This window comes from Pseudorasbora parva, chromosome 11 (assembly GCF_024679245.1).
Source record: "Pseudorasbora parva isolate DD20220531a chromosome 11, ASM2467924v1, whole genome shotgun sequence".
In the NCBI taxonomy this organism is placed as follows: Eukaryota; Metazoa; Chordata; class Actinopteri; order Cypriniformes; family Gobionidae; genus Pseudorasbora; species Pseudorasbora parva.
The window spans coordinates 12,237,291-12,251,486 of NC_090182.1; the positions used below are offsets into that span (position 1 = coordinate 12,237,291).

Below are 14,196 nucleotides of genomic sequence, written 5' to 3' on the forward strand. Positions count from 1 at the left end.
CAAAGAATGGGACCTTTAACTATTGTGTTATTCTCACTGCTGGTGAGAAAGTTAATGTGGTAACATTACACTAAGCTTACTTTTGTAGATGGTTTATAGCAGTGTTTGTTACTGTCAAAAAAAATCATGGTGTAACATTTATTACACTGCATAGATAACGTTAAGCATCACTGACAAGCCTATATGTACCTGAAAATTTTTTTTATTGGCATTAGCTGTAACATCAATCTGTCAATAAACTAACATATAACTTACATCAGTAAACACATAGCATTTGTAACTAACTATGCTAACATTACTCTGCCAGTGCATACAAAATAGATCAAAGTAACCTTACCCAACCATTCAGAAATGTCCAGTTTGAGCCTTGAACTGTCGAATTTTGTTGGGGCTGTCATCTCGTGTTTCGGGATCCGACTCCGGTTCAAATTGGTAGCGTTGCACAGATGTGTCCTCAGAGACTCCCGTGACCATTCTTTCCCCTCAAATGTTGTCACGGCAACATGTCAGGCAGAGGGGCGGGGTGAGCAAAGCTCATTAGCATTAAAGTCGCATGCACTGAAATGGCTTGGTAAAAACCGAGCTGTTTTTGACCAGGTAAAACAATACTAATGCAAATTTTTAATTAAAGTATATTACGAGGTTTTCATTTAGACACTAAAGAATCATATTAACTTGTACAAAAAGGGCATTATATGACGCCTTTAATGTTTTGATTTATATTTTTACAAAGGCAATGTTTAAATTTGCTACTGCCATGTTAATGTTAAATTTGGAAACATATATATCTGCAGCAGAAAACAAAATAATTTCATATAATTCCTTTATATAGCTAACAAATAACCTTGCTTATATTGTTGTACTACTGGTTATGATAGACAAAACCAATACAGTATGACATTTTATATTGAATTAATTGAGAAACATGAATGACACTTGAACAGTTGCTATAGCAACACCCTAACGAAAAGAATATGCTTAAATACTGTATGGTCATGAATTTCTTGCAATTTTTCCGGCCGTAATGTTAGAATAGTCGGTTGCAAAATTCCTGTTTAAGCGTTTAGTTATTGTGCACGTCCCTGATGCATATATTTTCAAAAACACAGAGGCACACTGACAGTCTGACATTTAGTTTAGCATGAAGCTGAAGCTCACTGAGCTCAATAGTAGATTAGGTGACTACTCTACTATGTGTGACTGGATCATATTTCCTTAAATGCAGCATGTCCATTAGCATCTGCCAAGCCTCATCTGGAACAGTGTGACAGGTGCTTGTGTGAACTCGCCCCAAATCCACATCCTTTACGGTTTACAACGCAATCTCGAAATGCTTTCGGCTAGCAACTGTGAAACATACGCTAGTGATTTCACTCCATTCACCAGCAATAGAAGCATTCACCAACTTTTAAACAATCCCCTTTACTCCCTCACAGCGTGATTGTTCTACTTTTGTAAACTGGTTTGACAGACAGTTTGTGTTAACTTGCGTCATATGGCGAGGATTATTAATGACAAAAAGCAGATGATTTCACGTAAATATAATTTACACTGTTACACTAAGCCTGAGGAGTTTAGCTGACGAGCAACAGGAGCCAAACAGGAAGCGCACGCAAATACGTTTGATACAGAACAGAATTAACCTGGATCTACCTGGACTCTAAGTATGCTGGGTTAATGTTACTCGCATATATGAGCGCAACATGTGCGTAAATGCCTCGCCATTGTTCTTATACGCTCAGGTGGTGCCCACATGCTGTCGGTGCTCATTTGAGGCCGTGATTTGATTAGCAGTATCGTAAACAGACTGTATTACATGCAGACGCAGCCGAGAGAACGGCTCTCACGAGACTGTCATTGGCTCTATCCCTTTCATTATAGATCCTTTTGGATTTGTCCAAAACAAACTGTAAGAAGAGTAGGTTACATATTTGAGTTACTGAAGGAGATTGCCAGTTAAGAAATATCCAGTTGCACAGCCGCATGCATACACCACTTTAATTTTCTTTAGAAAATCTAGTTTACCTAAAATAAAAAGCATCATAATTCTTGTCACTGAACATCAAAGAGTCAAAATGTGACTTTTTATAAATGTTCTTGACATGGTAGTGTTTCTTTTTTTTAAAATCCAGGAACTACCTTCTTGGCGGGCCAGTGGGAGAGAAATGTCACATATCCCAAAGTATTTCCATGTACTTGAAGCGTAAAGCAGTCCAATAAACGATATTCCTTTCCGAGAAAGGAGAACAGAGAGATGTGGAGACTTCATGGACATTGGATCCAGATGAGGATTCGTCTCTCCCTGTAGAATCACAAAGGGATGAGATTGTGGCTCTTGGGTTTCTTTCATGCAGAAAAAGGAAACCTGGGTTTGCATCGCATGTCCGTTATCCCGTTATCTGTCCGTTATCCACTGCAGTGTCTTATATAATTGGCCTAATCGGTTGTCTCAGTTTAAAACAAAAAAATGAATGAATCATTGATCAATTCACAATTTATTTTATATTTAATTTGATTCAAAATGCATAAACCTTGAGAATTTTTATATATATATATATATATATATATATATATATATATATATATATATATATATATATATTCAACTCGATGAATAGACATTCGTATGTATAATACGCCATAAAGTGCGTATCATATGCACGCGAAAAACCGCGTACCATAAGCACGCCAAAATCAGTTTTGGCGTATACATTCCACCTATCATGGAGTTTTTTTTCTGTTATAAAATAACACTGTAAAATTCTTTAAAAAAAAATAATGACAAGGATGTAGTGACAGATAATGTCTTTCATATTGTGATGAGTATAACAGATTTTTGAAAATGTTTGTAATAAATTAGCAAATTTAGGATGAGGTCATGATTCTGTCCATTGATTGATGGTTGGATTTTGAGATATTGACAGCGCACTCCAAAATGAATGCACACTTATAATGGATTGTGAAGAGGCAGGGTTTAAGTGGACTAAGTGATTGAAGTTTCATTAAACATAACAATGTCAAAAAATACAATTGTTCACAATATTATCCAGCAAACAATTTAGCATTTAAAAGACGTTTAATAGCTGTCCAAACACAGCCCTGACATCTTGGCTAAAACAAGGCAGTAAGTGAAAATGTAACAGACGTCTAACCATAGCCCAAGAATAGTCTAGTCATCTTCTAGAACATGAACATGTCAAAGAAATGAAACCAAAAAACACCTTGAAATCACTGTTGACTTTGCTTACGTGATGGAATATCATCTCACAAGTTATTTTGACAAAAACGATAACCAAATTCAGGGTTTATTGGCCAGAAGTGGCTAACTCATAGTTGGACTACTAGTTGGGTCTATATTAACAGAGACAGTGAAATGACAGCTATTGCTTGCTAGGTAGCTACACCATGCTTTCACAAAAAAAGAAGATAAATTTCATGCCGACTTGTTCATCAAACATTTGGAGAGGTTTAAAGGTCCCATTCTTTGCGTGTTTTCCAGCTTTGATTATGTTTACAGTGTGCAATATAACATGAGTTCATGTTTCGCGAGTAAAAAAACACAGTATTTTTCACACAATTTACTTATCTGTACAGCGCTGTTTCCTCTGTCCTAAAAACGGCCTGATGATTTCCTTGTTCTATGAAGTCCCTCCTTCAGAAACACGTAACGAGTTCTGATTGGGCCAGCGCTTCCCGTGTTGTGATTGGACAGCAGCTTAGTGCACTTTGCCCTGAAATGTCCCGCCTCTAACCATAAGGCAAGAGCTAAATATGCGCTCTTCTCCACGTGGAAGAGCAACAAGACCCCGCCCCCTTTTTTGCGTGTCCTTGTGGGCGGAGGGTTAGTCAACAAACGGCTCTAGTGACGTCATTACATCCCTGCACTTCCTGCTGTAGTCCAAACCGGACGTTCGCTGTAGGCTTTAAAAGGGAACTTCTGTTAAATAAAATATCTCGCTTGGCATTGAACTTTGAGCGTTATAATTTTACAGGTATTATATGCTCTAACAGCAACATTACACACTAACTAAAGTTTGAAAGATTAAAATCGCGAAGAACGGGACCTTTAAGTCCCCAATATACCTTAAGCAAAATCGAAGAACAAATTGATATAGCGTCATTTCGAATAAAATCAGGCCTAAATAAAGTTAATTTTGTGTTCATTTCAGGAGTTGAGCGAACTTTCCGGAAAAATTACTTCTGACTGGAAAACACCTTCAAACTCCCATTGGTCTGTGAAAGATTTTTTTTTTTGTGTCGGAATTTTCTAACGGTAAATCGCTGGTTCAAATTTTGTTTTAACCTAAGCGAAGAACAATAAAGAACTTCGCTTTGAGTAGCTATTTTGGGGCATTTATAGGCCTACTTAAATTTTTTTTTTAACAATTTGCAAATAGGTACAAAAATTCTTGAATAAAATGTAATTGGATATGTGTGCAATATTTCTTTAATTAAATATTGTATATTTTTACTGGAAAAGTTGCAGTGCATTTAAAGGCTCAAACCCAGATATTGGCAACGAAAGATAGGAAATTTCTGCTTTGTCCAACCCAAACACGATATCTTAAGCAGGAGGTAGTCAAAAGCTGTGAAAGATTCTTCTGATTGAAACACTTAAGTCTTGATTTGACTCGAAAGGCCCATTGATACAATCCCCCCAGATTTCCCTCACAGCACCATCGAGCCCACCACGAAGTCCAGAATTAACAGGAATGCTTTTGTAGGCCTGAACTCAAAGCGTTTCGATTACCCTGTGATGAATTTGCGATTTATAGCAAAGTTGAAAAACTTCAACGGCGGCAAAGGGCAACAGACAAAAAAGTCATTATTATATTATTTTCCCGAGGCTTTACTGGTAATCCGAATCCTCTTTCTCACTCCTTTGCACTTTGTGGTAAAGTTTATGTGGTAAATCTGTGCTACTTTGGAATGCTTTCCTGCTGTTCCTCCTTGGAATTCGCACAATATCCAGGATTAATCTTCATTTAATTGCCTTATGAGAGGTTTGTACTTCTTTTGGCCATTAGGTACGTTGCAGGAGAAGAATGAAAAGCAGGTTTAGAAATAACGGATGGATTTTTTTTTTTCACGGTTACCACACTCTTCAGGGGCTCGTAAATTGAGTTGTGTTAGTTCATGTGTGGCATCCATATGGACCTTCAGGTGCTAGACAGATAACAGAACATTTGGAAATTTGAAGGATACGTTCTTGATCATAAATATATCATAATTAGAGTGCTGTTTTTCAATGCAAAGTCAACAGTGGCTGTTGACTTTTTTGGGGAAGAAAACCTTAATCCCCCGATCCTATTGATGGATTATTCAATTACAAATGTAAGAGTCGTTGGCCTTGAGGGTCAACAGATTGAGACCCAGCAACAATGACCAGTGGGATGACCGACGTCCTCCGCACAATGATGAACTTAAGGGGTCTGAGACCCTGAGTACTCTGGTCATAAATCAGAGTTAGATGTCTTAGCCGATTCATGCAGGAAGTCCGCTGGCATTGACCTGTGCACATGGTGTCTGCTCTCCATGAGGACACACCACAGCGAGCAGGCCATGTAAACGCTCCCAGATGTATGATTAGAGCTTCCAGCACGTCCTCCAAACAAATGTCCTATCCTCAACATACCTCTGGGAACACTTAAGACCAGGGATTGTTTATTGTCCACAGTGGACTCGTACATCTTTTGTCTGTTTATTCAAAAGCAGAAGCTTAGTGTTCGTTATTTTAGCCCAGGATGTTTCCTTACTTTTGGGTGCAGACACATCATTGACGTTTGAAGGGCACTAGACCTTGTGTTCATTTCACATGCACGCAAACGTGAGCATTTTCAAACACCACATTTTTCATTTGGTGAACTCTGGCCTGCAAATTCGCATGGTTTAGAATAAATTAAACCCAGGGCATGCATCACTGGTTTAATTTAAACTAATTTCTAAGGCGGTTTCTCAAAAATGCAAGTTTAAAATAGAAATTTAAAAGAAAAGCTACATGGAGGAGTGTGGAGAAGACATGTTTGCTAATCACTGTTGCGTATGCTTAGGGACTTTAACAAACTAGCCTAAAATATTCAATATTAGTTTATCTTTCTTCTGCGATTGCAGATCATTGTGAGCACTAACTGCAAATTGTGAGTGTTTGGAGAACTAATCAACCTCAGCTCACCTGTTGCCCTGCACCAATCAGATTGTAAAGGTGATCATTGGCAGTTAAAGGGAGGAAGATTTTAAATTCAGTGTTCTGGGTTAAGCAGGTAGAGAGGATGTTGTAATTGGTGTCGGGCTGTGTTGCACGACTTTTATTCTCTCAACTTCTCTTTTAATTGATACTTTCTTTTTCCTTCCGCCTGTGAAAACAATATTATAATTTCACCTCTTTGGACTGCTGTTCTCTTTTTTATTTGTATTTTTCTTGTCTAATTTGACTCTAGTGGATCAAAAGTAAAGATTTCCTGTTTATTTTCATGACAAGTCTGCGTGACCAACACACAGGTTGCAACAAGGCTTATTTTCTTCTCTCTGTTTCAACTCACTCTAAAACAATTATTAATTGCGTCTTATCACACAATTCCGACTTTTTTTCTCGCAATTGTGAGTTTATATCTTGCAATTCTGTCTTCTTTTCTCAGAATTGTGAGATATAAACTCGCAACTGTGAGAAAAAGTCAAATTCTGAGGGGAAAAACGTAATTCTGATTTTATAACACAATTGCTAATTTATATCACGCAATTCTGCGAAAGTCAGAATTGTGAGATAAATTCACAAAACCTTTATTTTTTATTCTGTGGCAGAAACAAGCTTTTATATGTTTCCCTAACACAAAGAATAAAAGCGGGAATAACTGAACATGCATTTTTGATGTGAGAGTGCTAAAGGTACAGATATATGTTTCTGAGTTCAAAAGTCACTGCCATTTTGATGACCTCCCACACTTCATGAAAAAGTATCTGATTTATTCGACACTGCTTTAAGAACAAGGTAAACTTTTAACATCAGGCCTTCTGAACAAAAATAAGGTCACTTTTTGCACTAAAGTAATCAAATAATTACTTAAGTCAAGCTGCCAGTATGTAACATCCTTTCTATTTTTGGCATGCTGCACAGCCACTTTAATTTCTCAGTCTGCTTTACAAACAGCATAAATTACTATGAATATTATTTGTATGAATTGTATTGTATGAATACAATATAGCATGGCAGTGTTTATTGCATTTGATCTGCTTCCCCGATTGCAGTAACTTCCTTTTTTATTACAGATATTTAGCGCCAATTTGCCATGAAGTGATGGCTTTATTCTCTTAAACACATGGGATGAAAACATGGTGCAATATTCCAGTTTTGTGAATAAGTTAAATGCAGAACTTGGATGGAAACATAGCTAATGACCATTCCTGCATTTGAGTCAAGTTTCTATGAAAACTGCCCGGCATGTACTGTAAACATACTTGATCAATTACAGTTAATTCCCAGAGCTCCCACTCAGCTAAAACGGCAGTTATGGGGGCATAAACGTAAAGGGTGTCTTTGTGCCTCTTAACAGACACAAAATGCAATTAAAATGTCTGTCCAACATGAACAGGGCCCTTACATGACAACAAGATGCGTTTAGCTACTTAGCTATTGTTTAATTTCACCTAAATAGTGCTATAGACAGCTAGCTGTAGTGTTGTGCTGAACTCGTAGCTTGTGTAATCACCCAACCCGATCTCACGGCAATTCGTACTAATTTTACGAGGTGGCTAATTCGTACTAATTGATACGACCTCACTCGTACGAATTCATACGATTTTTGCTAATTCGTACATATTTTACGAGTTACCAAATTCGTATGAATTCATACGAATGACCTACCCCTGACCCCGCCCCTAAACCTACCCATCACGTGGGTTTAGACAAATCGTACGAATTCGTACGAGTGAGGTCGTATCAATTAGTACGAATTAGCCACCTCGTAAAATTAGTACGAATTGGTCGTGAGATAGCGTTGCATCACCCCCCCCCCCCATACTGCACCCTTCCACGCACTTTATTCTCTCTAGGAAGTCCATTGTATTCTTATTGAAATTAGCACTACACCAATATAATTGAAGACATAAAGCTATTAAAATAATATTTTTTTTGCAAATAAGACTACAAAAAAATGTATGCACATCTCTCCTCAAGCCGTGTGCCCCAATGGAAGGATAAATAAAGTTTACATTACCTCCACAGTGGTTGCACCCGTCTTTGTCCACAGACCGGCATTCGACTGGCCCCGCTGTGTTGTGTCTAAGTTAGTATGTGGGCGATACTGCAAAATTTGGTATTGATCCGGTACCAAATACATATAGGGTCAGTATTGCCGATACTGATACCTATACGATACTTTTTACTCAGTTCACTGCTCCTCGGCGCGTTGCGTCATTGAGTCACGTGACGACACAACAACGAATCACAGCAGAGCAGCAGGAGGGGGAGGAGTAGCAAAGTGGGCCAGGATGTGAAAACAGCGTTTGCTCAGGATTTTAGAAGTAGAAGACACGAGCAAAGTATAATGAACGTAGAGGAGAGATATTTAAATTAAAATAGCGATTCAATTACAACTGTATCGAGCCGATACCAATACCAGTGTTGGCATCGATACTATCGATATTTAGATGGATCCACCCACCCCTATAAGTTAGTCATCCTTGTCAAAGTGTTCACTGTAGATGTGGTAATCTTTATCGTGTAGTACTTTTATGGGAGTTTGCATATCAAGTTGAAGTACAACTAGACGCAACTGCAGAATCTCGAGGTCATGAAAAGGAAGACGATGAAAATGTAAATTCTTGTATTTTCGCATTCTTTTGACACAATTCAGGACCGGATCAAACGCGAAACCATTTCTTCTGCACCTGTGAGCCGATCATTACTCTTCACACACACGACGCTCCTCCCAACTGGACTATTTATCTTTTTCTCTAGCTACAACTGAGTTCCCACGGGACTTCAGCGCATAAAAAACACTATTTAGGTGAATTTAAACAATGGCTAAGTGGCTAAACGCATCTTGTTGTCACGCAAGGGCCCTGTTCATGTTGGACAGACATTTTAATTGCATTTTGGGTCTGTTAAGAGGCACAAAATACACCCTTTACATTTATGCCCCCATAACTGCCATTTTAGCTGAGTAGGGGCTCTGGGCATTAACTGTAACAGCTCCAATGTTCAAGATTAACTTAAAAATTCCCCGAAGTTTTCCTTTAAGCCTATAGTCCCGACTAAAATGCATTTTGAGCTGTCTTTAATAAAAGCTTAAAGGGGTACTTCAGCGCTGGGAAGATGAATCTGTATTTAAACTGGGTCATCAATGCAGTAGAAATGTGAAATTATTTTTGAATTTGGTGTCTTCTAGACTGAGAAAAGACAGAAAATGTATTTTTGTCCCATGGGGATGAAAGACTACAATTCCCATAATGCTTCGCTGCCCTGTGAGGCCATTCCCAACACCACCAACTTCATTACTGTGACTGAGTTAGAAGACACTACAATTAAAAACTGAACGTGTCTGTTCAATATAATGAGTGAGTCACCGCGCGAGTGTCACAGCCCTGAGCACTAACTGCACGAGTGATGAGAGCTGAGGTAATCACGACTACATTCGCGGCATACATTCACACAGGAGTTCAGTCTGGCACGCGTTTCAGTTCATGCCTTTGCAAGCTTAACTTTCATAGAAATGAATTTGAGATGTTAAAAGACTTACATTGCTCACCATAGCTCCGTTTAAATGATCCTGTCTGCAAGCTGAGCTCTCCCTGCCAGCTGAGTGTAATCTCCCATCCCCCATGCGCAGATTCAAAAAATGCGGAAATAGCTCCCTCTGCTGGCTGTAGTCTTTAGCCTCTGGGCAAACATTCCTCCTATGATGCAAAAATCGTCAATTTGCATCATAGGAGGAATTTTTCCAGAAATAAAATGCATAAATCTCTCGTCTCAGGGAGATATGAGGGGGGAAAGCACAATAATTTGAATATTCTCCAGGGTTTCTACTGATACAAAGCCATATGCTAATCGCTGAAGTAACCCTTTAAGCTTTCTTAAGCCATATCTTAAAATATGTCAGTGCCAATGTTTTGTCACATGATGCAATCCAGTAATGTTTAAACAGTTTTTAAAGGTTTAACCGGGCCTTTGTGTTGTAAATCAAAAAACATGTCGGACTTCCAATCCTCATCTTAAAAACCGAGGAATGACATCCTGGCCCGATATGATCATTTGAATTCTTTCTCTCTTGGTTCTCATCTCTTGATTTATCCCTTACACTTCCTTTCAGAGTCTATCCTTTCACTTAGTCTTTTTTTATGACAGGCTGTCTGTGGACTCCTGGGGTTTAATCGTCTGTTTTTCTCTTTTTCCAATGTTCAGGGTCCACTTGGTCTGGATGGCAAACCTGTGAGTATTCCCCAGCTTTAAAGAGACACAAATGTATGTGTGGAAAATATGTTCTGAGTGTGACACTTTGAAAAGAAAACTTGTGAATGAATATTATAACCAGCAATACAGGCACCTCTTCACTAGACTTCACGGAGAACTCTCAATTTGATTATAATTTTCTGCTTGACCTGCACATCGACAGCAAAACACCTCAGCCTTGTTTCTGCAACAACGTCGGACGTTTTAAGTGACACAAGCAAAAAAGCTACGCAAAATCCGATCAGAGCGGTCCGACTGAAAAGGATTTACAGAAACTAGATTTGAATAAGATTTCCACATATGAATGTAGCTTGAATCAGATTTTTACATATAATCAGATTCATCAGAGCCCATAAAGGGACATGGTGGTGGAAAAAAATATACATTTCAAAAATTCCCCTTTCAAAACGTTACCCTGAGAAACTGCGTTCGCTCGCAAAACTTTTCTGATCTCTGCAAGCGAAAGTTTCTTGGTCCAAACAGCTCATGTTCAAGCTCATGTTCGTAGTTGCTCCACAACGGATCAAGTCCAGACCGAACTTCCCGAACTCAAATGTTGTGGGCGGGGCTATAAGTTCGGCCGGCATTCAGGCTAGAGACTTAGAGGTGGTCTTTTTGACTAGAAATTTTAATGCTAATTGATTTGTTTATTTGCAGGGTACACCTGGACCTAAAGGAAGCCAGGTAAATACAATTTTAAATCTCTACTGTGCCATATCTAATATTGTAGACCAATTAGTGCAGTTTATAATAGGTTTCTGGAAGTTACCAACTTTTACACACATCTGAAATCTTTTCATTTGTACTGTGCAAATGGGATTTATGGTTTTATTTTTGCATGGCCATTTATCACGTTTCCAGGCCATTTATCTCCTCAGATATTGTGTCACACTCCACAAAGTGCCTTTTACCATGTAAGTCCATCTGCAAATGAGATGGAAATAATGGATTACACACCAAAAAGAGAGAATTCATCATTGTTAGCTTTGCGCTCTTGCAAATAGGCGGTGGTTTATAAACCCTGCTGTGCTCTTTAGCGCTGCCAAGGGAAGCCCATTTGTCCAATGTAACGTAAACCACTTCTTCTGGAAGGCAGACCACCTCCAAGCGCCATCCGTCTGTCGCTTCCTGTGAAAGACAATTGTTTTGTTTTGACTTGCATGAAAGAAAGTCTCAGGTCGCCCTACAGTAGGTTTCAATCAGGCAGGGAAATGTGAGATTCTGTGAAGCATGTAAGTGATGTGCATCATAGAATATTACAACTGAATCGGTTAAATCAGATTTTCTTAATGTGGCAGATTCTTTGGATGACATTTTCCACTTTTTCATAATTAAAATACATATACTGTGTGCATTTATTTATTAGGTTTTTGATCCAACAACACTCAATAAATATAAAAATCAAAATAGTTTACAGCTCTTATTTGACTGTATCTGTACATATTAAATCATTTTTCTTTATATTCTTTATATAATTATTAGAATTTGCCTCTTTTTTTTCAAAGCATGGTTTTTTAAACATGTAGGTCAGGGTAGGAGCACATGTATTTTATGGTCACAGTGAGAAGATCATGTGAATAACTAAATATCACATTTGAAATAAAAAAATGTATTTCCAGTTTCCCTCAAAGCATTTTCTTTATGTTCAGTCAGTTGCCCGTCCATCATATTCACAGACTTTTGATCATGTTATGTAACATTTAAGATAAAAGATTACAGCTATATATATCTAGTGCAGATGTGAGGTGCTGTCTATCATTTTATTTATAAAAAAGACGAAAAATGTAAAGATGAGGTACATGTGATGCGAAAGTTAGAGGACACTGAAACACTGAAGACTCTTAGTGAATGAATTATGGTTCACATGGTTTTTAGATGTTTTTGAACTACTCTGCGTTTTCTGTGCACTTTTGTAATATCAATATTTCATTTTGGACATTCTGTCTAATCAACCCACCTAACTCATTTATTTCCAGGGGCTGCCGGGACCAAAAGGAGATAAGGTACCTTTAGTATCTTTTTTGTCGAAATTGTGCGCCACACACGCACACAGAGCGGTTTAGTTCTTTTTCCGATCTCAGCTGCCCAGCAAGCAGATGTTTTCCAATTTCTAAAACAACTCACAAATTTCATTTGCATTGGCTTTTGTCTTCAAACACATGTTTTGGAGGGGATGTAGACTGCGTCAGGCATCAAATTAAAGAAACAAGAAACCTGTGGTAAATGAAGACCGTCTTGAAGTCTTTTCCTGATTGCAGTTATAAAAAAAAGCACAACAAAACACAAACATGAAGCCTAGGATGCTTTTTCTCCCAGATCAGTGTTCCTCATTTTTTGTCATTGGTAAACAGAGTTATGCTTATTCTCTGCCCTGATTTCATTTATTTGCTCTCTTGTTGTTACATAGATGGTTTACTACTCGCAGTAAACAGGTTTATATTAAGAATGAGGATGTTTAAATGAGCTAAGTGGGTCAGGAAAATTTCTCTTATATCTAAAACACAAGTAGCTTATTATTGCTACAACATTGCAACCCATCTGCCACATAACACAACAGAAACCATCTACACAATCAATAACCCCTCAAAACTTTTTTGAGAATATAGAAATATCTTTACTGTAGTTTATACGAAGAGTAAGTGTAATTAAATAAGTGTCTTTGTGATTTTGAATCCCTGGTGTATTTAATTAAATTAAAAAAGTTTTATTTATTTGCTATCACAATAATTAATAATATAATATAATACTTATTTATCATCTTTAAAAGAAAGAAACATGCTGTTTTTTGATATTTTGATCCATTAAAGAGTGCGCTGTGTGTGTTGCTAATTGTATTTCGTGTCTATGTGTTTTAGGGTGACCAAGGAGACACCGGGCCAAGGGTCAGTATCTGCATATTTCTGTCACTTTGAATAGGATCTATATATTCAAATGTTCCCTTATAATGACAAGTGATTCAGGACATACCCAATGTTAATCACATTTATGGAGGTCGATGCATCATAAACCAGGATTGAAGGGCTGAACTGTGTGTGACAGAAGGCTGAATTATTTTAATATAGTCAATATTCTCTCTTTCTCATATTTTCTTCATCTTTCTTTTCTTTTTCGTACACACATTCATATAGTGGATGTAGGAGATGGGCAATTAAAGTAAAAATATGGGAAGAAGTAAAATCCAAATAACTTTTAATTCTCTGTTGGGTTGGGCAATATCTTTAGGATGACCAGGGGCCTGTACCATGATGGTAGTTTAACAAACTCAGGGTTAAAGGATTAGTTTCGAGTTGACAAAACCAAACCATTGTATTAAGGCTTTGTTGGTCCCATGATGCTGATCATCAGCTTTCTTTGTCAACTCAGGCTTTGATCCTGAGTTCAGGAGTTTAGCTGTGATATCAGTAGTGAACAGCCAATCACACGCTGTGGAACTGAGATGAACTTCTCGCGAGACAATCAGTGAGATTAATTTCTCTCTTCTGCAGAATATTGCATGATTGAAAAATATTAAGAATAAAAAATAAAAAAATACACAGCAAGAAGAAAAGCTGTTTATGAAAGAGGACAACTTTAAGAAAAATTTGTATACGTCAATGCAAGTAAAAGTTATGAAGTTAGTTTAGTTGATATAGAGAAAATAAAACATTTAAGCTCAGTGAGCATCTTTTTTTTATAGGCTATTTTTATTTATTGATTTTAAAACTTTGTCCATATGACTTTATGCAGGTGATGTTATTTATATGACTTATGTA

The 14,196-nt window shown here is 37.6% G+C and overlaps 1 protein-coding gene across 1 annotated transcript in view; it reads left to right on the forward strand.

The window, feature by feature from the left end:
* The window catches only part of col23a1a (collagen type XXIII alpha 1 chain a), a 186,401-nt gene that overhangs the window by 131,242 nt on the left and 40,963 nt on the right, over window positions 1-14,196 (forward strand). Inside the window, exons 6-9 of the mRNA XM_067457099.1 lie at window positions 10,397-10,423; window positions 11,102-11,128; window positions 12,421-12,447; window positions 13,300-13,326. Coding sequence (XP_067313200.1) covers window positions 10,397-10,423; window positions 11,102-11,128; window positions 12,421-12,447; window positions 13,300-13,326 — 108 coding nt within the window. The remainder of the gene's footprint in view (window positions 1-10,396; window positions 10,424-11,101; window positions 11,129-12,420; window positions 12,448-13,299; window positions 13,327-14,196) is intronic.